General features: G+C 46.3%; 1 protein-coding gene and 1 long non-coding RNA gene across 10 annotated transcripts in view; one reads left to right on the forward strand and one right to left on the reverse strand.

Annotated features, from left to right (window-relative positions):
* Window positions 1-26,879, forward strand: part of DAG1 (dystroglycan 1) — a 73,996-nt gene that overhangs the window by 35,330 nt on the left and 11,787 nt on the right. For 5 of the 9 annotated variants that reach the window (XM_050780765.1, XM_050780761.1, XM_050780764.1 and 2 more), the window contains exon 2: window positions 12,047-12,462. In XM_050780765.1, coding sequence (XP_050636722.1) covers window positions 12,163-12,462 — 300 coding nt within the window. In that variant the 5' untranslated portion in view covers window positions 12,047-12,162. Of the gene's footprint in view, window positions 1-9,215; window positions 9,692-12,046; window positions 12,463-26,879 lie in introns of those variants that run through there. The other 4 variants (XM_050780768.1, XM_050780770.1, XM_050780769.1 and 1 more) reach the window with 2 other exon arrangements.
* LOC126948778 (uncharacterized) lies at window positions 4,611-24,718 on the reverse strand. The gene is made up of 2 exons (XR_007723525.1): window positions 24,560-24,718; window positions 4,611-4,772 (listed from the first exon to the last, which is right to left on the reverse strand). It is a non-coding gene; the product is annotated as an uncharacterized LOC126948778 (long non-coding RNA).

The following is a 26,879-nucleotide window of genomic DNA, read 5'->3' on the forward strand; positions in this document are numbered from 1 at the left end:
TTCCAGCTACTTGAGAGGCTATTAGGAGGTTTGCTTGAGACCAGAGGTTGAGGCTGCAGTGAGCTGTGATTATACCATTTCCAGCCTGGGCGACCAAAAAATCAAAACAAAACTACACAGAAAAGAGTTGAAGAAAAACGTTCAATTTGGAACACTTTCTAGAGACCTGAGGAGAACATCCTCACCAGAGTACTGGGAACGCTGGTTGTTGAGAAGGAGTTCCTGGTGGAGGACCCCTCAGACATCACTGGAAGTTAAATGGTTCTTGGAACTGATGCCCATAGGGCTTCACCCTCTATGTACATGGTCATTTGGTCCCTTTTGGTGAGTGTGGCACTTAACATTGCTGGTGAGCCTGTGGTGGGCAAAAGTGACCCAGCCATCTACTAATGGCAGCGGGGGAAGGTTCCTGCTGAGGAATGGGTCTGAAATCCTGTGAGAGCCACCTGGTCCCATGGGCCTTGGAGTGTGGGACAAGGTAGTAGAGAGGAAAGAGGACAATGTTTTTCCTATTGCTTATCTCACATTGATGAGAGGAATCAATAAAATTATATTGTGCTAAATTGTAAGACACCTAACTTTCTATGGCAGGTGAATTTCATTTGCTTTCTCATACCTTTGTAGAGCAGCTCAGTATGTTTTTCTGAGACTTTAAGGGGGAAGTAGTGTCTTAGGAACTAAGGATGTATGCAGACATTGCTTTTGGGGTCAGGGGTTTGTGTAAACGTGTGTGACACAGACACTAAGAGATAGAGGTGGACAGAGGTGGGGTGATGGGCAGGGCAGAAGCCCAGGGGCTGAGATAGGGCTTTTTGTTGTTGTTCAGAATTTGCTGAACATGTACATGAAGACAGGGCTTTCTAGTCCTAAGAAGATAGTGAAATAGAGCAAGAGTTGCTGGCTGTTTTAGGATTTTTAAAAATTTTTGAGATAACAGGATTCAGTCAAGCTCTGTACCTTCATGTGTTTCAAGTACTCAGTAGAGAACATAGCCTGACATCATATACCCCTAAGTATCTGCAACCCAACTGCTTTGTCACACCTTAATGTTGTTTCTTTCTTTCTTTTTTTTTTTTTTTTTTTTTTTGAGAGTTTTGCTCTTGTTGCCCAGGCTGGAGTACAGTGGTGCGATCTCAGCTCACTGCAACCTCTGCCTCCTGGGCTCAAGCGATTCTCCTGCCTCAGCCTCCCATAAACATTTTACCTTAATGGTATTCTGTGTTCTGCAGTGGGCACTTTTCACTAAGCATTTTTTTTTTTTTTTTTTAAATGGAGTCTCCCTGTGTCTCCCAGGCTGGAGTGCAGTGGCATGATCTCGGCTCACTGCAAGCTCCGCCTTCCGGGTTCACGCCATTCTCCCGCCTCAGCCTCCCAAGTAACTGAGACTACAGGCTCCCGCCACCACGCCCGGCTAGTTTTTTGTATTTTTAGTAGAGACGAGGTTTCACCATGTTAGCCAGGATAGTCTCCATCTCCTGACCTCGTGATCCACCCGCCTCGGCCTCCCAAAGTGCTGGGATTACAGGCTTGAGCCACCGCGCCCGGCGCATTTTTTTTTTTTTTTTGAGACAGAGTCTTGATCTGTCTCCCCACGCTGGAATGCAGTGGCGTGATCTTGACTCACTGCAACCTCTGTCTCCCGGGTTCAAGCGATTCTCCTGCCTCAGCCTCCAAGTAGCTGGGATTACAGGCGCCTGCCACCACACCTGGCTAATTTTTGTATTTTTAGTAGAGACGGGGTTTCACCATGTTGGCCAGGCTTATCTCGGGTTCCTGACCTCATGATCCGCCTGCCTAGGCCTCCCAAAGTGCTGGGATTACAGGTGTGAGCCACTGCGCCTGGCCTACCGACTTTAGGATTATTTTTAACTTTCCAGTGTTGCAGTGAACATGCTTGTGCCATCTCTCCATATATGTTTGCAGTTTCCTCTGTCTGTGTGCCTAGGAGTGGAAGGGCCCAGCTGAATGGTGAGTCTTCTCCAAGGTGTTGGGGCAGCTCACACTCCCACCAACAGCCATATGGTCCTGTCTCCTCAGTGGTGTCACATTGGAACATTTTGGCCCATCTGATTGGTGTGGAAAGGTTTTTGCTGTTACTTTAATTTTCTTTTCCCTGATTATTGGTAAGGTTGAGCATCCTTTTTGTAAGTTTACTGCTATTCAGGTTTTCTTCTGTGTGAATTACTTGTTGGTTCGTTCGTCCTATCTTCAGCCTATTTTTACTGTTTTGGGTTGCTTGATGTTTTTTGATAAGGATTCATTACCTATCACATGCATTGACCAGGCTGTGGTTAGCCATTTTTTTCTTTCTTTATGGTGTCCTTTAGGCCTTAAAAATTCTTGGCCAAGCCTAGTGGCACATGGTGAAATCCCAGAAGTTTGAGAGGCCGAGGTGGGTGGATTGCTTTAGCCCAGGATTTTGAGACCAGGCTGGTGCAACATGGTGAAACTGTCTCTACAGATACAAAAACTTTAGCCAGGTGTGGTGGCACATGCCTGTGGTCCCAGCTACTTCGGAAGCTGAGGTGGGAGGATCACTTGAGCCTGGGAGGTTGAGGCTGCAGTGAGCTGTGATTGTGCCATTGCACTCCAGCCTGGGCCACAGAGTGAGACCCTGTCGCAAAAAAAAAGAAATTTAAAGCTTTTTTTTTGAGACAGTCTCACTGTCAGATTTAAAATTCACATTCAAATTTATCTTAAGATTTAAAAGATTTTTTGAGATAATTGTGGATTCACATTCAGTTGTTAGAAGAGGGATTCTGTGTACAGTTACCCAGTTCCCCCCATGGTAACATCTTGCAAAACTGTAGTATAGTATATCACAGGCAGGATATTGAAAATGGTATAGTCAGGGTACAGAACGTTTCCATTACCACAGGATATTTTTTGTTGTCCTTTTATAGCCACGTCTACCTCCTTCACACTCTGACCCCTTTCTGTAACTCCTGGCACCCACTAATCTGTTCTCTCTTTCTATAATTTTGTCATTTCAAGAATGTTATAAAAATGAAATCATATCGTATGTAACCTTTTGGGGTTGGCTTTTTTTTTTTTCGCTTAGCAAGATTGCTTGGAAATTATCCAAGTTGTTGAGCGTATCCGTAGTTCATTCATTTTTATTGTTCATTAGTATTCCATGGTATGCATGTACCATAGTTTGTTTAATCATTCACCCATTGAAGGACATCTAGGTTGTACCATTTGTTGAAAAGGCAATTTTTTCCCCATTGAATTGTTTTTGCATTGTTGTCAAAAATCACTTGGGTATATTTGTGTAGGTCTATTTCTGGATTCCCTATTATATTCCATTGGTCTATGTATCTGTCCCTCCACCAATACAGCCTTTTTTTTTTTTTTTTTTTTTTTTTTTTGAGAAGGAGTCTCGCTCTGTCGCCCAGGCTGGAGTACAGTGGTGCGATCTCGGCTCACTGGAAGCTCCGCCTCCTGGGTTCGTGCTGTTCTTCTGCCTCAGCCTCCTGAGTAGCTGGGACTACAGGCGCCCGCCACCACGCCCGGCTACTTTTTTGTATTTTTAGTAGAGACAGGGTTTCACCGTGTTAGCCAGGATGGTCTCAATCTCCTGACCTTGTGATCCGCCCGCCTCGGCCTCCCAAAGTGCTGGGGTTACAGGCGTGAGCCACCGCCCCCTGCTTTTTTTTTTTTTTTTTTTTTTTTTTTAATTTTAAGATTATTACCATTATTTTTGAGACAAGGTCTTGCTCTGTTGCCCAGGCTGGAGTACAGTGGTGTGAAAGTGACTCACTGAGCCTTGACTTGCCAGGCTCAAGTGATCCTCCCACCTCAGCCTTCCAAGTAACTGAGGCCACAGTTACATGCCTCCACACTTGGCTAATTTAAAAAATTTTTGCAGAGATGAGGTCTTACTATGTTGCCCAGGTTGGTTTCTCACTCCTGGGCTCAAGTGATCCTTCTGCCTCAGCCTCCCAGAGTGTTGGGATTATAGGTATGAGCTGCTGCATCCTGCCCTTATTGTTTTTTTAAATTACTATGTCGCCAAGGCTGGTGTCAAATTCCTGGGTTCCTCCGTCAGCCTGTTGCGTAGCTGGGATCACAGGTGTATGCATAGTTTTCAGCATACACATTCTGTACATGTTTGTTAGATTTACACCTAAGTGGGCCAGGCGCGGTGGCTCATGCCTGTAATCCCAGCACTTTGGGAGGCCGAGATGGGTGGATCATGAGGTCAGGAGATCGAGACCATCCTGGCTAACACAGTGAAACCCCATCTCTACTAAAAATACAAAAAAAAGTAGCCGGGCATGGTGGTGGGTGCCTGTAGTCCCAGCTACTCGGGAGGCTGAGGCAGGAGAATGGCGTGAACCTGGGAGTTGGAGCTTGCAGTGAGCCAAGATCATGCCACTGCACTCCAGACTGGGTGACAGAGCGAGACTCCATCTCAAAAAAAAAAAAAAAAAAAAAGATTTACACCTAAGTAATTTTTTGAATAGTTTAAATGATACTATATTTTTAATTTTGGTGTCCACATGGTTATTGCAGTATATAGAAATACAATTGATTTTTGAATGTTTTTGTGTTCTGTGACCTTGTTGAACTCACTTATTATAGAACTAATATAGGACTGTAAGGAGTTTTCTTTTTTTTTTTTTTTTTTTTTGAGACGGAGTCTCGCTCTGTCGTCCAGGCTGGAGTGCAGCGGCCAGATCTCAGCTCACTGCAAGCTCCGCCTCCCGGGTTCACGCCATTCTCCTGCCTAAGCCTCCCGAGTAGCTGGGACTACAGGCGCCCGCCACCTCGCCCGGCTGGTTTTTTGTATTTTTTAGTAGAGACGGGGTTTCACCGTGTTAGCCAGGATGGTCTCGATCTCCTGACCTCGTGATACACCCGTCTGGGCCTCCCAAAGTGCTGGGATTACAGGCTTGAGCCACCGCGCCCGGCCAGGACTGTAAAGAGTTTTCTTACAGATTCCTTGGCATTTTCTACATAGACAATTATGTCATCTGCAAATAAGGGCAGTTTTATTTTTTCTTTTCAATCTGTATGCCATACTTTTTTTTTTTGTTTTTTTTTGTTTTTTGAGACAGAGTTTCACTCTTGTTGCCCAGGCTGGAGTGCAGTGGCTTGATCTTGGCTCACTACAACCACCGCCTCCCGGGTTCAAGTGATTCTCCTGCCTTAGCCTCCTGAGTAGCTGGGATTACAGGTGCCTGCCACCACACCGGCTAATTTTTTGTATTTAGTAGAGATGAGGTTTCACCATGTTAGTCAGGCTGGTGTTGAACTCCTGACCCAGGTGATACACTGGCCTCAGCCTCCCAAAGTGCTGGGATTACAGGCATGGGCCACTGTGCCTAGCCACTATACTTTTTTTCTCACTTTATTGCACTAGCTATAATTTCTAGCATTATGTTGTGTACGAATGGTGATAGTGGACATTCTTTGCCTTGTTTCTGTTCTTAAGGATAAAACACTCAGTTTGTCACCAGTAAATGTTAGCTGTGGGGTTTTTTGGTAGATGCTCTTTATCAAGTTGAAGAAGTTCCCCTCCATTCCTATTTTTCTGAGAGTTTTTTTGTTATTAATTGGTGTTGAATTTTGTCAGATACTTTCTCTGCATCAATTGGTATGATCATGTGATTTTTGTTCTGTAGCCTGTTAATATGGTTAATTTTCAAATATTGACCTGATTAATTTTCAGATATTGAGCTTTCCTTGCATCTGTGGAATAAGTACCACTTGGTCATGGTATATGTTTCTTTTAATATAATTTGCTGAATTCTGTTTGATCATGTTTTGTTAAAGACTTCTGTGTCTGTTTTCATGATAGATACTGGTCTATAGTTTTGTTGTAATATCTTGGTTTGATTTTGGTATCAGGATAATGCTACCTTAATAAAATGAATTGGAGGCAAGTGTGGTGGCAAATGCCTATAGTCCCAGCTACTCAGGAGGCTGAGGCGGGAGGATTGCTTGAGCCCAAGAGTTCAAATCCAGCTTGGGCAACATAGCAAGACCCCATTTCTGAAAAAGAAAAATGAAAAAAAAAAAAAGAAAAATAGGTAAAACATGAAATAAAATTCAGTGTATTAAAACAAAATGAATCAGGATGTGTTTCCTCCTCGTCTGCCTTCTGGAAGAGTTTGTGCCTGGTGGTGGCTCATGCCTGTAATCCCAGAACTGTGGGAGGCCAAGGCGGGTGGATCACTTGAGGTCAGGAGTTCAGGACCAGCCTGGCCAACTCCTTCTGCAAAAAAAAAAAAAAAAAAATTGGTAGAACTAACCACTCATGTCATTCGGCCTGTAGATTTCTTTTTGTGGGAGTTTTATTTTTTATTTATTTTTTATTTTTTATTTTTTTTTTGAGACGGAGTCTCGCTGTGTCACCCAGGCTGGAGTGCAGTGGCGCGATCTCGGCTCACTGCAAGCTCCGCCTCCCGGGTTTACGCCATTCTCCTGCCTCAGCCTCCGAGTAGCTGGGACTACAGGCGCCCGCCACCACGCCCGGCTAGTTTTTTGTATTTTTAGTAGAGACGGGGTTTCACCATGTTAGCCAGGATGGTCTCGATCTCCTGACTTCGTGATCCACCCGCCTCGGCCTCCCAAAGTACTGGGATTACAGGCTTGAGCCACCGCGCCCGGCCTTTTGTGGGAGTTTTAAAATTACAAATTCAGGGTTGGGCACCGTGGCTCACACCTGTAATCCCAGCACTTTGGGAGGCTGAAGTGGGCGGATCACCTGAGGTCAGGAGTTCAAGACCAGCCTGGCCAACATGGCGAAACCCCGTCTCTACTAAAAATACAAAATTAGGCATGGTGGCGCATGCCTGTAATCCCAGCTACTCGGGAGGCTGAGGCAGGAGAATCACTTGAACCCAGGAGGCAGAGGTTGCGGTGAGCCGAGATCACGCCATTGCACTCCAGCCTGGGTAAAAAGAGCAAAACTCCATCTCAAAAAAAAAAAAAAAATACAAAAGTTAGCTGGGCGTGGTGGCAGGAGCCTGTAATCCCAGCTACTTGGGAGACTGATGCAGGAGAATGTTTGAACCTGGGAGGCGGAGGTTATAGTGAGCCAAGATTGTGACACTACATTCCAGTCTAGGCAATAGAGCAAGGCTCCATCTCAAAAAAAAAAAAAAAAAATTACATATTCAATTTCCTTAATAATTTTCTTCCTTTTCTTCTTTATTTTTCTTTTTCTTTTCCTTTTTTTTTTCCTTTTTCTTTTTCTTTTCTTTTGAGACAGAGTCTCACTCTGCCACCCAGGCTAGAGTACAGTGGTGTGATCATGGCTTATTACAGCCTTGAACTGCTGGGCCCAAGCCAACCTCCTGCCTTAGCCTCCTGAGTAGCTGGGACTTCTGTCTTTAAAAACATTTTATCCCTCTCTGCGTCTGTAGAAAAATTGTCTTAATAGAAATTATATCATATTAGATGAGTTGTAGTAGTTTGTTTGTTTGTTTGTTTGTTTTGAGATGGAGTCTGGCACTGACGCCCAGGCTGGAGTGCAGTGGCACAATCTCGGCTCACTGCAAGCTCTGCCTCCCAGGTTCACGCCATTCTCCTGCCTCAGCCTCCCGAATAGCTGGGACTACAGGCGCCCACCACCACACCTGGCTAATTTTTTGTGTTTTTAGTAGAGACAAGGTTTCACCATGTTAGCCAGGATGGTCTTGATCTCCTGACCTCGTGATCCGCCTGCCTTGGCCTCCCAAAGTGCTGGGATTACAGGCGTGAGCCACCGCGCGCCTGGCTGTAGTTTGTATTTTTTCAGAGGAATCTGTTCGTTTAGTTTGATTCATATTTGTCTGTGTAGAGTTTTTTTATAGTGTTTCCTTATTTTTCTTTTGATGCCTGCAGTATCTAGTGATATCTTCTGCTTCATTGTTGATGTTGGTAATTGCCTTCTCTTTTTTCCTCTATCATTCTTACTTGAGATTGATAATTTTGTTAATCTTTTCAAATAACTAGTTGTTTGTTTCATTGGTTTTTCTCTGTTTTTGTTTTCAGTTTAATTGGGTTTTTTTGCTTTTTATTATTTCCTTCTGCTTGCTTTTGGTTTATTTTGCCTTTTTTTTTTTTTTTTTTTTTCCTTTAATGAGATGGAGTTTTGCTCTTGTTGCCCAGGCTGGAGTGCAATGGTACATTCTCAGCTTACTTCAACCACTGCCTCCTGGGTTCCAGCAATTCTCCAGCCTCAGCCTCCCGCGTAGCTGAGATTACAGGCGTCTGCCACCACACCTATTTTTTGTATTTGTTTGTTTGTATGTATGTATATATGTATGTATGTATGTATGTATTGTTTTTGAGACAGGGTCTTGCTCTGTTGCCCAGGCTGGAGTGCAGTGGTGCAATCTCCACTCACTGCAACGTCTGCCTAGCGGGTTCCAGTGATTCTCCTGCCTTAGCCTTCCAAGTAGCTGGGATTACAGGCACCTGCCACCACACCCGGCTAAATTTTGTATTTGTTTTTGTATGTATGTATGTATGTATGTATGTATGTATGTATGTATTGTTTTTGAGACAGGGTCTCGCTCTGTCACCCAGGCTGGAGTGCAGTGGTGCAGTCTCTGCTCACTGCAACCTCTGCCTCCCGGGTTCAAGTGATTCTCCTGCCTCGGCCTCCTGAGTAGCTGGGACTACAGGCGTGCACCACCACACCCGGCTAATTTTTGTATTTGTATTAGAGATGGGGTTTCACCATGTTGGCCAGGCTGGTCTCAAACTCCTGACATCAAGTGATCTACCCACCTAGGCCTCTGAAAGTGCTGGGATTGCAGGTGTGAGCCGCTGCACCTGGCCGTAGTGGCTTTGTTTTCTTTAGAAATTTTGGGTTTATTTACTTTGCATTACTCAGGTCAGAAAATGTCACTTGACCTCTTAATAGCATGGGCTCAGGGCAGAGTTTAATCTTTTTCTAGAATGGAAATTGCTCATGATGGCTGTTGTCACCTGTGGGCCAGTAAGTTCTGAAAGGCATCTGTGTGCCTGCCAGCCTAGAGTAAGTGTCCTGAACTACCTGAAACTGATGGGGCCCAGAGTAAAATGTACAGATTTCTAGTCACTTTCTTGGGGGTGTGGGGCTTGTTTGCTGGAGTGGAGTTTGCAAATATGTGTTTAATAAATGGGTCCTGTAGTTAGTGCCTAGGGTGGGTGTGAGGAGTGGGCAGGTGCAGCATTTCTCTATGCAGGTACTTTTTTTTTTTTAAAGTCTTTTCAAAGTTTTTATTTTTATTTTTACTTTTTAGACGGAGTTTTTCTCTTGTTGCCCAGGCTGGAGTGCAATGGCGCGATCTCAGCTCCCTGCAGCCTCTGCCTCCTGGGTTCAAGTGATTCTCCTGCCTCAGCTTCCCACGTAGCAGGTGGCATGCGCCACCACGTCCAGCTAATTTTGTATTTTTTGTAGATACTGTGTTTCACCATTTTGGTAGGGCTGGTCTCGAACTTCTGACCTTGTGATCCGCTCACCTTAGCCTCCGAAAGTGCTGGGATTACAGGCATGAGCCACCACGCCCGGCCCAAAGTTCTTTTTTTTTTTTTTTTTGGTGATGAAGTCTTGCTCTGTCACCCAGGCTGGAGTGCAGTGGCATGATCTCAGCTCACTGCAGCCTCCACCTCCTGGGTTCAAGCAATTCTTCTGCCTCAGACTCCCAAGTAACTGGGATTACAGCCACGCGCCACCACACCTGGCTAATTTTTGTATTTGTATTTTTAGGTATGTATGTATGTCTATGTTTATTTGTTTATTGCTTTTGAGACAGGGTCTCGCTCTATCACCCAGGCTGGAGTGCGGTGGTGTAATCTCCGCTCACTGTAACTTCTGCCTCCCAGGTTCAAGGGATTCTCCTGCCTCAGCCTCCTAAGTAGCTGGGACTACAGGCACACACCACCACGTCCAGCTAATTTTTGTATCTGTAGTAGAGACGAGGTTTCATCATGTTGGCCAGGCTGGTCTTGAACTCCTGACCTCAGGTAATCCACCTGCCTTGGCCTCCCAAAGTGCTAGGGTTACAGGCGTGAGCCACCATGCCTGGCATGTATTTTTAGTAGAGACAGGGTTTTACCGTACCATGTTGGCCAGGCTGGTCTTGAACTCCTGACCTCAAGTGAACTGGCTGTCTCAGCCTCCCAAAGTGCTGGGATTACAAGCATGAGCCACTGCGCCCGCCCGCCCAGCCTCAAAAGTATTTTTCTAAGCCTCATTGTTACGTTTGCTACATGGCTGTATCTCTATATATACATGTATATATTTTTTCTTTGAATCATTTTGAAGTGAGTTACAAAGTGTTTGACACTTCATTCCTAAGTACTTCAAAATACAATTCATAAGATTGAGGATAATTCCCTATAGAGTCATACTACCATCAGATCACCTAAGAAAATTAACAGTAAATCCCATTTCCAGTTTACATGCAAAATTCCTCAATTACCCCTTTGGGAGCTGGCATCATGTGTTTTTTAAAAAGTAAATCCAGGCCGGGCGTGGTGGCTCACGCCTATAATCCCAGCACTTTGGGGAGGCCGAGGCGGGCGGATCACGAGGTCAGGAGATCGAGACCATCCTGGCGAACACGGTGAAACCCTGTCTCTACTGAAAATACAAAAAAATTAGCCGGGTGTGGTGGCGGGCGCCTGTAGTCCCAGCTTCTAGGGAGGCTGAGGCAGGAGAATGGTGTGAACCCGGGAGGCGGCAGAGCTTGCAGTGAGTGGACATCGTGCCACTGCACTCTAGCCTGGGCGACAGAGCGAGACTCCATCTCAAAAAAAAAAAAAGTAAATCCAGAATCCAGTCAAGATGTACACATTGGGCAAGATTGCTCACCTTTCTAATCCTGGGAGACTGAGGTAGGAGAATCGCTTAAGGCCAGGAATTTGAGGCCAGCCTGGGCAGCATAGTGGGACACTGTCTGTACAGAAAAATTTTAAAAACTAGCTGAGCGGAGTGGTGTGTACCTGAAGTCCCATCTATTCACTTGAGCCCAGGAGTTCAAGGTTATGTTGAGCTATGAACATAATACTGTACTGTATCCTGGGCCACAGAGCAAGAGCCTTCTCTGTCCCCACTCCTCCACCCCCAAAAAGGTACACACATCAAGTCTGGTTGCTGTCTCTAAATTGAGAACAGTCATCTTATGTTTAGGAATGTCAGCATTTGGAGATACCAGGCCAGCTGTTTTGTAGAAGATCCCACATTCTAGTTTGTGTGATTTTTCTTTGCATGGCTCCCATATTTCCTGTAAATTGGAAGTTAGGTCTAAAGCAGTGCCACCCAACAGAAATATAACATGAGCCACATATGTCACTTAAATTTTCCTGGTAGCCACATGAATAAAAGCAGATTAAATTAATTTCAATCATATATTTTGTTTAATACTTTTTTTTTTTTTTTTTTGAGGTGGAGTCTCGCTCTGTCACCCAGGCTGGACAGCAGTGGCTCAATCTTGGCTCACTGTAGCCTCCACCTCCTGGGTTCAAGCGATTCTCCTGCCTCAGCCCCCTGAGTAGCTGGCATTACAGGTGCCCACCACCATGCCTGGCTAATTTTCATATTTTTAGTGGAGATGGGATTTCACCATGTTGGCCAGGCTGGTTTCGAACTCCTTATCTCAAGTGATCCGCCTGCCCTAGTCTCCCAAGGTGCCAGGATTACAGGTGTGAGCCACCACTCCTGTCCTATCTAATACATTTCTTTATTATTTATTCTTTGTTAATACTTATTGTTTACTTAATATATTTTACTGAATATATCTGACTATATTCAAAATATTACTAAAATACATATCATTTCAGTTTGCAATCAATATTTTAAAAGTATTCATGAGGCATTTTACATTCCTTTTTTATAAAGTTTTCAAAATCCAGTGTATATTTTACATTTAATGGACCAGCCACATTTCCAGTGCTAAGGAGTTGCACGAAACTGGTGGCTTCTGTATAAGAGAGCATGAGGGTAAGAGCCTTGATCCAACTCAGGGTAGATGTTTTTGGTAGTAACTCCTGGAGGATAGTATATGACTTTGAACCACTGGAATTGCTCAAGTCTGAATCTGCTTTTCTTTTTTTTTTTCAGGCTCTGTGTACTCTGGGATGGAGCAGGTGTGCAGAGGGTGAGGACCCAGCTCTGGGACCAAGTCACTTGCTTCCTTACTTAGCAAGACTATCGACTTGAGCAAACTTGGGCCTCGAATGAGGATGTCTATGGGCCTCTCGCTGCTGCTCCCCCTCTGGGGGATGGCACAAATCCTGTTCTCTGTGGCTATGGCTCAGTCCCACTGGCCCAGTGAACCCTCAGAGGCTGTCAGGGACTGGGATAACCAGCTTGAGGCATCCATGCACTCAGTGCTCTCAGACCTCCACGAGGCTGTTCCCACAGTGGTTGGCATTCCTGATGGCACGGCTGTCGTCGGGCGCTCATTTCGAGTGACCATTCCAACAGATTTGATTGCCTCCAGTGGAGACATCATCAAGGTGAGACTGGATATAGAGGTAAATGAGGAAGAGTTCTCATCTTCCGTTTTAGTTTTGGTGCCTTTTCCTTCTCAAGTCTAAGCTCCACCAATTCCGAGCTCAGTTCTTCCAGTACCCCCTTAGAAGAGGGACAGCCACTGATGTTCATGAGAGGATCCCTGTATACTCAGAATAGCATCCTAATCTTTATTCTTGTTCCTATTCTGAGGACATCACCATGTCACCTTTACTCTGGAAGTTCTACTGAAAACTGATTTAGGGATTTGTTGGAAGGGTCTGTCACATGTATAGGGAAAGGTTACCTTTCATAAATCACAGAGTTAAACCCAAAAAATATAGGACTTTTATGCTTTGAACTTACTTTTTAAAATAAGATATAAATAAATATAGGAGTTCTGCTCTAATTTGCTGATGTGTGTTTGCTAATGTAATTGATCACTTAAGAACCAAAATTAGTACCCAAACTTCAGCCTTGCCACATATCCTTTAGAGAAGCCATCCAGAGAACAATGGAATCTGAGGCCCGTGTAGAGAAGAGTGTCTGGGTTGACCCAGGATAGAAATCAGGTGAAATAGGAAGCTTTTGTGTGATGAAGCACCATCTCTCTGTCTGACTTTGTGGAACCGTGGAATTTCCCCTGGGTCCTGAGTGAGTTTGTTTCACGGACAGGTGGGTGGCATGTACCCCTCAAGTTATGAACATCTTCTTTTTTTTTTTTTTTTTTTTTTTTTTTTGAGACGGAGTCTCACTCTGTCACCCAGACTGGAGTGCAGTGACGTGATCTCAGCTCATTACAAGCTCCGCCTCCCGGGTTTACATCATTCTCCTGCCTTAGCCTCCCGAGTAGCTGGGACTATAGGCGCCCGCCACCTCGCCCGGCTAGAGTTTTGTATTTTTTAGTAGAGAAGGGGTTTCACCGTCTTAGCCAGGATGGTCTTGATCTCCTGACCTTGTGATCCGCCCGTCTCGGCCTCCCAAAGTGCTGGGATTACAGGCTTGGGCCACCGCACCCAGCCGGGTTATGAACATCTTCTAGAGCAGAAGTCAACACACTTCACCCAAACTGGAGTGCACTGGCGTGATCATGGCTCACTGTAGCCTTGACCTCCCAGGCTCAAGTGGTGCTCCCACCTCAGCCTTCCAAGTAGCTGGGACTATAAGCACATGCCAGCACACCTGGCTAATTTTTGTACTTTTTGTAGAGATGGGGTTTTGCCATGTTGCTCAAGCTAGTCTCGAACTCCTGAGCTCAAACCATCTTCCTGCCTTGGCCTCCCAAAGTGCTGGGATTGCAGACATGCACCACTGCACCAAGTGCCACGCAGTAAATATTTTAGACTTTTGCAGGCCATATGGTTTCTGTCAGAACTCTTCAACTCTGCCTGTGTAGTGTGAAAGTAGCCTTTACGATATGTGAATGAATGGGCAATAAAACTTTACTGTAGGCCGGGCGCGGTGGCTCAAGCCTGTAATCCCAGCACTTTGGGAGGCCGAGACGGGCGGATCACGAGGTCAGGAGATCGAGACCATCCTGGCTAACACCGTGAAACCCCGTCTCTACTAAAAATACAAAAAACTAGCCGGGCGAGGTGGCGGGCGCCTGTAGTCCCAGCTACTCCGGAGGCTGAGGCAGGAGAATGGCCTAAACCCGGGAGGCGGAGCTTACAGTGAGCTGAGATCCGGCCACTGCACTCCAGCCCGGGCTACAGAGCAAGACTCCGTCTCAAAAAAAAAAAAAAACTTTACTGTGGATACTTTTTCTTTTTTAGTTTTTTACACTTGTAGTCCCATTCTGACTTGAAACAGATTTTTGAATTTCGTATGTCAAGAAAGAAATATTCTTTTACAATTTTTTTTTTGAGACAAGGTCTTGCTTTGTTGTCCAGGCTGGAGTGCAGTGGTACAGCCATGGCTCACTGCAGCCTCAACCTTCCAGGTTTAAGCCTTCTTCCCTCTTCAGCTTCCCAAGTAGCTGGGACTACAGGTGTGCACCATCACACCCAGCTAATTTATTTATTTATTTATTTTTGAGACGGAGTTTTACTCTTGTCGCCCAGGCTGGAGTGCAGTGGCACAATCTTGGCTCACTGCAACCTCTGCCTCCTGGGCTCAAGCGATTCTCCTGCCTCAGCCTCCTCAGTAACTAGGATTACAGGTGCACATCACCATGCCCAGCTAATTTTTAAATTTTAATTTATTTTAATTAGTTAATTTTGAGATGGAGTCTCTCTCTGTCACCCAAGCTGGAGTGTAGTGATGCAATCTCAGCTCACTGCAACCTCCACCTCCTGGATTCAAGTGATTCTCCTGGCTCAGCCTCCCGAGTAGCTGGGATTACAGGCATGCACCACCATACCCGACTAATTTTGTATTTTTAGTAGAGACAGGGTTTCATCATGTTGTCCAGGCTGGTCTCAAACTCCTTACCTTGGGTGATCTGCCCGCCTCAGCCTCCCAACACCCAACTGATTAAAAAATATATTTTTTTAGTTTGGGTTTGATGACTTACACCTGTAATCCTAGCACTTTGGGAGGCTGAGGGAGGCAGATTGCTTGAGCCCAGGAGTTTGAGACCAGCCTGGGCAACATGGTGAAACCCCAACTCTACAAAAAATACAAAAATTAGTTCCAAAAAATTTTTTTTAGACAGAGTCTTACTCTGTCCCCCAGGCTGGTCTTGAAAACTTCTGGTTCCTGCCCTGCAGCATTCCTTCTCTAGAGGTGTGGCCTATATGTGAACTAAAAGTATTCTAAGACCTATACTTTGTTAGGTATTTTCTGTATCTTCTCTGCATTCAGACTTCTACATACATTTAGTGTTCTGGCTTTCTGTTGGTGTGTTTAAACCACCAAAACAGTGGTTTAAGACAACCAGCTTGTTTCACTCAACCAGGAATTTTTGACCAGGAATTCAGAGGTAAGGAACCTTGTCTCTGTTTCACGTGGTACTAGGTAGAGTGGCTCATCTGGGGCTGGGGAATCCACTTCTAAGTTGGCTAACACATGGCTGGCAAGTTGATGCTGCCTGTTAGGGAGCTTAGCTGGGGCTGTTGGTCAGTGTCCTTGTTTCCTCTTCATGTAGACCTCTCCATGGGCTGCTTAGGTGTCCTCAAAGCACGATAGCTGGATTTTAAGATTAGATATTTTAAGAAATAGGAAAGGAAGCTGCCAATCTTTTAAGGCCCAGACTTGGAAACTTGCACAGCAACACTTCCATTTTACTTCATTGGTCAAAGCACATACAGGCTCTGATGGGTGTTTACCAGCTTGCCCCCTCTGACCCACAATCCCTAGGCTTCTAGATTAGAAATGGCCACAAGTTCTATGCCACTCTTTCCTTGGAGAGGTGAGTCTGTGCCCTTTTCCCTGAATCTGGGTGGACCTTCCCTTCAGCCTGCTTTTGTGCTCACCTCCTTTGCCCTGTTGGTCCCCTTCTTTTTAAGCTGTGACTTGTTCTCAGAGTGACCTTGAGGTCTCTGAGGCAACTGTATTTCTGAAGATCTTGGCCCATGTAGCAGCTCACATGTAGCAGTTTACAGAGCTCTTTCTAGTTTGCAGAGTGTTTGCATAAAGTTTCCTTATAATCTTTGTAATATCCCGGCAAGCCAGATGCTAATCTGACCATTAGATACAGAGTGGTAGTTCTGGAGGGTACATTTCTTGCCCAGCTTCAGATTTAATCCTGAATATCCATACCCTGCATTGGGTTGCCTTTGTTCCAGTAGCCATTGGAATGTTTTACATGGATTAATCTTAGCCAGAAGTGCCTTGAACTGATACAGCAAACTAGAGATTTGCTGTATTTGGCAGAGAGATGTTTAACAGGCTTATTTACTAGGGGGGTAAAGAGATTTTACTGAGAGAACAGGATTTTATCTGAGCCTATTTATCTGTGGAAAGCAGACCATTTAACAGCTGATGAGCTTGTAGAAAAACAGATGAAGATGTGTGACTTTTCTTTTCAGTCTTAACCACTAGGATTATATGGGTTCGGGAGTCAGAAGGTCAGAAAGCCTGATCTTGTTCCTGGAGCTTTGGTTTCTGCATCTGTAAAGCAGGATTTAGAAATTCTTTATATTAAAGGAATTTTTTTTCTTACTATAATAATGATGCAGAAATGTATATTGTGGAAAATATAGAAAGGGAAAAAGAAAATCTGTGATTTCTAGCATTCGGAGTGAAGTCTACCATTTTCTGTGCTCATCAGGAGATGTTCATGTCACATACACACACAGACATCTTAACATATTAGACAGACCTAGGATCACAGTGGATATATTTTTTAATCTTTTTTTTTTTTTTTTTTTTTTGAGGCAGAGTCTCACTCTGTTGCCCAGGCTGGAGTGCAGTGACACAACCTCAGCTCACTGCAACCTCCACCTCCCAGGTTCGAACAATTCTCCTGCCTCAGTCTCCCGAGTAGCTGGGACCACAGGCATGCGCTACCACACCCGGCATATATATATATGTGTGTGTGTGTATATATACGTGTGCGTGTGTGTATATATATAAAAATATATTAAAAAATATAAAAATGTGTGTGTGTATGTGTATGTATATATATATTATTATTAATCTCAGCTCAGTGCAACGTCCGCCACCTGGGTTCAAGCTATTCTTCTGCCTCAGCCTCCTGAATAGCTGCGACTATAGGCACACACCACCATGCCTGGCTAGGGTTTCACTATATTGGCCAGACTGGTCTCGAACTCCTGACCTCGTAATCTGCCCACCTCAGCCTCCCATAGTGCTGGGATTACAAGGGTGAGCTTGCCCAACCCAAGTTTTGTATTTTTAGTAAAAAGAAACGGTTTCACCATGTTGGCCAGGCTGGTATCAAACTCCTGAACTCAGGTGCTGGGATTATAGGCATGAGCCACTGCACCGGGCCTATTTTTTTTTTTTTTTTAAACGTTTTTCATTCACTGTAGCTTGAGTTCTTTTTACCTGTAGTCATTAAATGTTATTTGGGAATGTAACTTTTAATGGCTGCCCAATATTTTTTTTTTTTTTTTTTTTTTTTTTTTGGGAGACAGCTCTGTTGCCTAGGCTGGAGTACAGTGGCACTATTGTGGCTCACTGCAGCCTCCACATCCTAGCTCAAGCAATCCTCTCACCTCAGCCTTCCAAGTAACTGGGACTATAGGTGTGTGCCATCACACCCAGGTAATCTTTAAATTTTTTTGTAGAGATGGGTCTCACTTTGTTGCCCAGATTGGTCTTGAACTCCTAGGCTCAAGTGATCCTACTGTCTCAGCCTCCCAAAGTGCTAGGATTACAGACATGAGCCATCAGACCCAGCCTGCCCACTATTCTTGAGTGTGTGAGGAGCATTTCATATATGGGTCCTAAGGATGCTTGTTGAGGTGACCCCAGTCATATCTTGGGCTCACTGGTACTGCCCTTCATCCAAGCTACTGCTTGCTTACCTCTTCCTAGGCTCCCCCTGCCTTTGTTCTTGACCTCTCAATTTGTTCTCCATATTGAGTCAATAGATGTCTTTATCTTTCTAAAGCTTACATCTATTCAAAATCCCTTTTTATTGAGCTGCATCCAGAATTGAACCCCATACGATCTGGCCTATGACCTCCTCTCCCCCATCTTTTTCTTTGTATACTTTGTCCCAGCCACACTGGTCCTTTTCTGCCCAGTGAACACACCTAGCTTAGGGTCCACCCCAAGCTTTTGATTCTGTCTTCTTTTGTCGTGGGTACAGCCACATCTTTCAGGCTCAACTTGGACATCATCTGTTGGAGCCCTTTCCTTCCACCCTGGTAAAAGCAGCTTTCCCACAAAACTCTATGTCATCTTCTAAACAGATTTCTGTACTTGAAATTCTTGGTTTTTTGTTAGTCATGTTTGCCTTCCATCACATAGTAGGCCCTCAAATGTTTGTAGACTGGCAAAGGGAATGAGCACGCATTCAGCACCTGCAAACCCGTTTTGGATTGTCAAAGCCTGCCTTGCTGTATGCGGGGAGAAATGCTAGCCTGTGTTGGGGCAGCAAGAGATTAAGCTCACCTGCTGCCCCACAGTGTACTATGGTCTTGCCGTGTATTGAGGCCTCAGGCCCTGTGACACACACACTTTCAAATGACTTCTTGTTGTATTTTTGCATTAGAAAGGGGCCCCGCCCTGTCCCTCTAACTCTTGACTGTGTGTTTATTGATCCATTATTAGTACAAACTCAGTGTTTCTTAATATTCAATAGTTTATTGCTCATCTTGATTATTGTGGTGGTCAAATTGTCCCAGATTTGACCATTGGGAGCCCCTTTAAGTTGGTTCATGTGTTCTTGTGATATGCCCCTGTCAGTCATTTGAGTGCTTCCTTACTTTCTGGGGTAAGATATTCCAGGCCCGTCTTGTATTCACCCTCCCTCAGCCATTTCTTCAAGGAGCCTGATTTCTTTTTGTGGTGAATGTTATTGGGGGTCCAGATCTGGGTGCCAGGTGAGTTCATTGCCACTGGAATTTCCTTGCTTCCGTGAGCCTTTCAGCAGATAATGTGGCTCCAGTTTTAGATGACAAAGTGGTAGCTAAGTGACTTATCCCAGAGCACATAGCTTGTAGGGACAGAGTTTATAGGGAGCACCCAAGAGGCTTTTTTTTTTTTTTTAAGATGGAGTCTCGCTCTGTCGCCCAGCCTGGAGTGCAGTGGTGCGATCTCGGCTCACTGCAACCTCCATCTCCCAGGTTCATGCCATTCTCCTGCCTCAGCCTCCTGAGCAGCTGGGACTACAGGTGCCTACTACCATGTCCGGCTAATTTTTTTGTATTTTTAGTAGAGACGGGGTTTCACTGTGTTAGCCAGGATGGTCTCGATCTCCTGACCTTGTGATCCGCCTGCCTTGGTCTCCCAAAGTGCTGGGATTACAGGCGTGAGCCATCGCGCCTGGCCCCCAAGAGGCTTCTTGAGCCTGTAGGATATAAGGTCTTATCTTCAGGTAACTGACCTGTGTTTATTTTGTATGGCAGCGTGCTTTGGAATTATAATTTAATGCTATGTTCTAGTCAGTTTTAGAAGACTTCCCTTGCAGTTGTCTGTTACCCTGCCTCTCACCTCCGACACTGCAGGGCTGTGGAAGAGAGAGAGAGACACTGAGTATGCCTTGACATGGATGGTGTCACATGTGATGAGACAGGTTTGCACAACCTGCCATGCATGAGGGCATCTTTGAGCCAGAGCAGAAGCTGACCTATCATGGGGCTGGAAACTTTGCTAAGTATATGGCTGGTTTACAGTTCTGGCTTTTGGAATGAAGATTGCAGGACCACAGGTTTGGAAGATCAGGGCCAACCTTGGTGAAAGTGAAAGGAGAATCTGAGTGAAAGGTGATGTCTCTCTGGTAAGCTATCATTGTTCCCTGTGTAGGGTTCTAGATACTTGGCATAGGATCTGTTTCGAAGTAGATGCCTAATTGAAGTCTTGCTATGTGATAAAGCATTAACAGAGGTGGAGCAACAATGGGAAGACATGTGGGGCAGTGGTGGGTTGCAGAGCTCCATGTGGGGAATTTGAGAAGTTGTTGGGAGCACATGGAGTTGGGCTCCTCAGCAGAGAAAGGCCAGTGCCCACATGTGGCAGGGCTGTCAATTTGAGTGAAAGTAAATGGAGAGAGAAGTGCGTCCGTAAGGGGCTTTTCAAAGGCGTTCTTCCTCAAGTATCAGAGGAAGAAGAAGCTGGTGAAGAACTGAGGTAGGAGGTACTGAGCCTGGCCTGCTTCCTCCTAAGCTCCATGTGGGATGTCCCGATGAGGGTTAGTCTGTTTGGACAGGGCTGAGTTGCCAAATGAAGACTCAGGTGGAACATGATCTGCATGGTCTGTCCCAAGACCTGGTGAGATTAGATGGCATAGTTGTCATACCTGCTGACTGGTTAGGGGATATGCATGGGGGTTGGTGGTAGAATAATCCCGTATTTGTAGCACACTTAGATGCTGGTCTGCTGAAGGGCTAGAAAATTAGGTTCTCATTCTAAGTGAGCTGTGTTGACTGCCTGCAAAGCCTGGCCTGACCTGTGTGGGCTGCTGGTTACTTTATTTCAGGAGGTTGTGCTTCCTGGTGTCAGTCTGTTGATATACCCAACAAAGCGCCTGAAGCAAATGCTTTGCTACATTTTTTACTGGTGTATACTTTACACATCAGTCTGCAGGGTCAGGACAATAAAGAAGGGACCTACCTGCCTGGAGGGTATAGCCCCAAGATCCTGGCTCTTTGCTCTGCCCCACACCTGACACTCCTTCATGTTCTGACAGCCCTTGTCCAGTCTCAGCCTGGCCGGCACTTGTTGATTAACCTGCTGTTCTCCAGTTCTGCCTTGAGAATTGATGTTCTGTTATTGACCCCAGCTTAACTCAAACATGGACTGCTTTGACCAGACATGTGAGAAGGGGCTGTGGGCTGCCTTGAGGGCCTCATGGCCAGCATAGCTTTTCTGAGAGACCTGTGCCATGGGGCTCCTGTCTCCTCTCTTGTGGCCTTAGGACACCCTAAAGCAGATAGTCTTGATGTTTGCTCCCTTGAATCAGACTGGATGCCTGTATACAAAGCTCAACCCAGCTCTTGACTCTCCTTGGCTCTCACAGCTACTTTTGGAGCTGAGAGGACCCTTTCTCCTTATCAGGGTCTGTGGGGATGGGTCCCACAGAAGCCAGCCTGGCCTTTGCTCAGTGGATCCTGGCCTGTCCTGGGCTGGCCACAGTATGAGCCACTCTTGTCTCCCTTGGGTTTGGTGCTGGATCCCTGCAGGTACCTCTCCTCTGACTTGAGTGTGGGCCTGGCTGAGAAGTGCGATTATATGCCAGGAGATGTTCTAACCTCTCCTCGAAGGCAGTCAGGGAGAGACATCTTTACATCCATGAAATGTCCAGGCTACCCCTCAGATGTCTCATTTTGGTAGATCCTGCAAGGATGGCTTTTCATCCCTGCTTCCCTTTAGCCTTCTTGCCTGCAGACAATGTGGACCTTCCCTCAGCCCAAGATGTCGGCAGGCTGGGAGCAGCCCTTCCTGGGACTGTGCTCTCAGCTGCTGGCATGGGCCCCCAATTGTTCCCCTGAGAACAATGGGCACTCTCTTTGACTAGGAAGGGGAGTTCATGAAAGGAGCATTTCTTTGGATGCTTGAGAGCTTTGTGGCAAACCCGCCTGTGTGAGATGAACTGCAATTTCTTCCTGCCTCGAGTGGGTGTTCCCCATTTCTGAATGGACCTCTTGTGAACAAAGCACACCGGGAAATGCTGGTTGGGGATGGAAGGCATCCTTGGGGGTGGGCTGTCAGAATGGCATTTGCCCAGACTCATCAACTCAAATGCTTAGTGAAAATATAGGCTTCTATGTTTAAAAAAATCACTGACAAAGACTGAAAGAGAACATGACAAAGTAAAATAGATGATGTCAGGGCTTCAGATTGAAGGACTGATTTGAGGATTTTATTAGTGGCTCTAACTATGTTAAGCTGCCCTTTACTTTTTTGGGGAAGAAGATTAATTTTTGCTTTTAGATGAGAACAGTGAACATGAGATAAAAATGCTTCGTAGCTCAGACCACAAGGGCATTGACTGGGCCGAACAGTGTGTTCAGTATTGATCCTGTGGCCTTGGTGTTTGTGGCAGGGGCCAGGTTCTGCTTTGAGGTTTGCATGTCTAACAGCAGGACCAATGATAATCTCTTGTGGGCGTGGCTCTGCTAAGGCCACATGTACTTAACTTCCCTCATGATTTTTTACCTCAGGTGGGGACAAAGGCCTGGCCCTCTGACCTTAAGCTAGAGGCTCTTCCTGTTGGTCTGTGCCATCTCTCTGCAGCACAGCCATGTGACTGCCCATGTTCCTCATTAGCAGAAGGCCACAGAGCAGATTTATCTCATTGTCTTAGTCCATGGCACAGACACAGGATAACCCTGAGTGTGAGTCAGCACCAAGGCTTATACTCCATCAGAGGGTCCATCTCCTGCTTCCCTGAGCAGAGGACACACAGTCAGCTTGCAGTGAGGAGGCTTTGACGGCCTTATGTGGGAGTGCCTCCAAGGTGTTGTCTATGGTACCCAGCCATAAATGGCTGCAGGTCGGCCCGCCTCTGCAGCCTGACTAGGGATGAAGGAGCTGAGGGGTTGGGAATTGATGACCACGTCTGAAGGAAGGCAGGGACTTTGCCAAGGCAGGCCTCTACAGGTCCAGCATTGGGATGTCACAAGGCAGCAGTCTGTATCACTTTGAAATGGATCACTAAAAAGACCCCTAGGCATATCTGTTGGGGGACACGGCGAAGGGCCCAGCCCGCACCTTGGGGGCTGACATGTCCAGAGGTATTGGTGGAAGGTGCCACCATAAAGACCCAAAGTTCTCTCCAAAAAATTTGTAGTGAGAAGGAATGCTCACCAAATCAGTTTCTTGATTATATGTTATTCTTAGAATCCCTCTTTACTGGCCATCATCAGCTGTGAAAGTGCTCGTCTATCTGTCTAGAGTCTTTGCTTGCCATTTCTAAGTCCTGCGACTCCTGCATGGATAAGACATCATCTTGTGGGCCCTGAATGATAAAGCTTGTGTTTTCTTGGTTTCATAAGCCAATTATAGTTATTTGGCCCTAGAGAGAGCCTAATTCTTCAGTTTTGTTTTTCAGCTATGCATAACTAACTCAGACTATGGGTGGAAACCTGCTTTTATGAGAACTAAGTAATAGAAGCTCCTCCACCCCTTTGCTCTTTCTTCAGGTGTGGAGTGGTACTGGCTTGGGGTGAGAGACTTTGCTTGTGTTTCATGGTGGTTTTTTTTTTTTTTTTTTGACAGAGTCTTGCTCTGTCACCCACGCTGGAGTGCAGTGGTGCGATCTTGGCTCAATTCAAGCTCCACCTCCCGGTTCATGCCATTCTCCTGCCTCAGCCTCCCAAGTAGCTGGGACTACAGGCAACCACCACCACACCTGGCTAATTTTTTTTGTATTTTTAGTAGAAATGAGGTTTCACTGTGTTAGCCAGGATGGGCTCGATCTTCTTTTTTTTTTTTTTTTTTTTTTTTGAGACAGAGTCTCGCTCTGTTGCCCACGCTGGAGTGCAGTGGCGCAATCTCGGCTCACTGCAAGCTCCGCCTCCCGGGTTCACGCCATTCTCCTGCCTCAGCCTCCTGAGTAGCTGGGACTACAGGCGCCCGCAACCGCGCCCGGCTAATTTTTTGTATTTTTAGTAGAAACGGGGTTTCACCGTGGTCTCGATCTCCTGACCTTGTGATCCGCCCGCCTCGGCCTCCCAAAGTGCTGGGATTACAGGCGTGAGCCACCGCGCCCGGCCTAGGGCTCGATCTTCTGACCTCGTGATCCACCTGCCTCAGCCTCCCAAAGTGCTGGGATTACAGGCACGAGCCACCGCGCGCCCAGCCGTTTTATTGAGACAGGTCTCGCTCTGTCACCCAGGCCAGGGTGCAGTGGCGCAATCATAGCTCACTGCAGCCTTGACTTCCCCAGGTTCAAGCAGTCTTCCCACCTAAGCCTCCTGAGTAGCTGGGACCACCACAACCTGCTAATTTTTATGTTTTTTGTAAAGATGGTGTTTCCCGGTGTTGCCCAGGCTGATGGTGTTTAGTGCCTACAGGTGCTGTATCTTTATCAAAGTCAGTGTGTGATGATCTATTGTGTGCAGGAGAGCACCAGTAAAACAGCTGGAGGGAGTGTCCCAGAGACTGAGGAGTGACCAAAATGTTCAAGTTTGGCAGTTCCCTGGTCGTTAGTCATGGTGATTTATTGTGGGCATCACAGTTTTAGAACTTTGCTTTTTTTTTTTTTTTTTTTTGAGACGGAGTCTCACTCTGTCGCCCAGGCTGGAGTACAGTGGCACGATCTTGGCTCACTGCAACCTCCCCTTCCTGGGTTCAAGCAATTCTTCTGCCTCAGCCTCCTAAGTAGCTGGGATTACAGGCATGCACCAACGTGCCCGGCTAATTTTTTTTTGTTTTAAATTTTTTTTTTTTTTTTTTTTTTTTTTTTTGAGACGGAGTCTCACTCTACCACCCAGGCTGGAGTGCAGTGGCCGGATCTCAGCTCACTGCAAGCTCCGCCTCCCGGGTTTATGCCATTCTCCTGCCTCAGCCTCCCGAGCAGTTGGGACTACAGGCGCCTGCCACCGCGCCCGGCTAGTTTTTTGTATTTTTTTAGTAGAGACGGGGTTTCACCGTGTTAGCCAGGATGGTCTCGATCTCCTGACCTCGTGATCCGCCCGTCTCGGCCTCCCAAAGTGCTGGGACTACAGGCTTGAGCCACCGCGCCCGGCCTTTTGTTTTAAATTTAATTTTGTTTTGTTTTTGAGACAAAGTCTCACTCTTGTCCCCCAGGCTGGAGTACAGTGGCGCGATCTCGGCTCACTGCAGCTTCCGCCTCCCGGGCTCAAGCAGTTCTCCTGCCTCAGCCTCCCAAGTAGCTGGGATTACAGGCGCCTGCCACCATGCCCAACTAATTTTTAAAATATTTTTAGTAGAGATGGGGTTTCACCATGTTGGCCAGGCTGGTCTCGAACTCCTGACCTCAGGTGATCCATCCACCTCAGCCTCCCAAAGTGCTGAGATTATAGGCGTGAGCCACCGCGCCTGGCCTTTTTTTTGTATTTTTAGTAGAGGTGGGGTTTCATCATGTTGGCCAGGCTGATCTTGAACTCCTGACCTCATGATCCATGCGCCTTGGCCTCCCAAAGTGCTGGGATTGCAGGCTTGAGCCACCACACCTGCCCCCGCACCCCCCCCTTTTTTTTTAAAGACTGCGTCATGCTATGTTGTCCAGGCTGGGCTCAACTCCTGGCCTCTAAGTGATCCTCCCGCCTCAGCCTCCTGAGTAGCTGGGATTATAGGTGTGAGCCACCATGCCCAGCTCAGTCTTTGGATCTTTTTGTGGATCTGCCCAGGTTTTGTGGTTTTGATTCTTAATGTTTTGGGATGTACTTTGTGGGTCAGGATTTCAGAAGCTGGTTATATGGCTTTTCAAGATCTTTTTTTCCTTAATGCTAGACTCACTTTCTATCTCAGAAGCACATTGTCTCTAAGGGTTGCTGAAACCGGAAGGTTTCCTGGCCTTTTGGGTGGCCTGTGAGCTAGAGCCTGTGATCTCGTTAAATCATGCTTTCTTGTGCAGTTTCTGCCTCCTGCAGATGTGCCTAGTAACTGTCTGAAGGCTTCTTTCAAGACAGCCTCTCCCAGCTCCAAGGCAGTGTTGGTGTTTAGTGTTGGCTGGTAGAGTGACCTGAAATGCTGGAGGAGTTCCATGGTGGGACCAGCTGGTCACCCCAAACTCATGTGCCTCTGTGCTTCTGCTGCTAAGGACCTCACAGCCCCAGTTCCTGCCTCTTTTCTGCCCTTCCTGGCCTGGCAGTCCTTAGAGGATTAGTTGTGGGTGACTATGTTACAGTAGGCAGAAATCTTTTTTTTTTTTTTTGAGATGGAGTCTCGCTCTTGTTGCCTAGGCTGGAGTGCAATGGCACGATCTCGGCTCACCGCAACCTCCGCCTCCTAGGTTCAAGCGATTCTCCTGTCTCAGCCTCCCTAGTAGCTGGGACTATAGGCATGTGCCACCACGCCCGGCTAATTTTGTATTTTTAGTAGAGATGGAGTTTCTCCATATTGATCAGGCTGGTCTCGAACTTCCGACCTCAGGTGATCCGCCCACCCTGGCCTCCCACAGTGCTGGGATTACAGGCATGAGCCACTGTGCCCGGTGGCAGAAATCTTTATACTCTAAAGTATTGGCAAACCAAGGACTCTAAGGATAGTCAGGATAGTCAAAAATCCCATGCGTAAATGTGCCAGGATTTAGTGTACCCATTTTATTAATTATAGAGACAAAGTCTCACTATGTTGCCCAGGTTGGTCTTAAACTCCTGGCCTCAAACAATCCTCTCGACTTGGCCTCCTAGAGTGCTTGGGATTACAGGTGTGAGCCACTGTGCCTGGCCTAGTCCACCTGTTTTAGATTGAAGAAGTGAAAGCAGGTCTTTGGGTTCTCACCTGCAGCAGGTCCCCCACTTCCCCCATGCCCCTTAGTCTTTTCATCTACTTCTGGCAGACAAGGGTTGACAGGCAACTCCCTGAGCTTCCCCAGCCTCAGCTTTGTTTCTGCATATGATTTTGGCTCCCCCATTGCCTGTTGCCTCCCCACTTACCTTAGATACTTTGAGCTTCTGTTTTGTGGTATGAAGAGTTGAACAGGACCCCACTCTGCACTGGGTCCAAGGTCAGTTGGGAAGGAGAACTAGGAAGAGGAGCCTGGACATGCCCTGGGCTCCTTTATGCAGCAGCCTCAAATTACTGTTCTCAGAGCCCATGGGAGACATAGGAACCATTATTGGCAGAGTCCATCATGTACCTGGCACTATAATCATATGAGGTTGGGATTGTTTCCCTGATTTTACAGATGAGGACACTGGGGCCAAGGTTGGGTCAAGCGCCAGCCAGCCTGGAG

The sequence above is a fragment of the Macaca thibetana genome, chromosome 2 (genome assembly GCF_024542745.1).
Source record: "Macaca thibetana thibetana isolate TM-01 chromosome 2, ASM2454274v1, whole genome shotgun sequence".
Taxonomy (NCBI): domain Eukaryota; kingdom Metazoa; phylum Chordata; class Mammalia; order Primates; family Cercopithecidae; genus Macaca; species Macaca thibetana.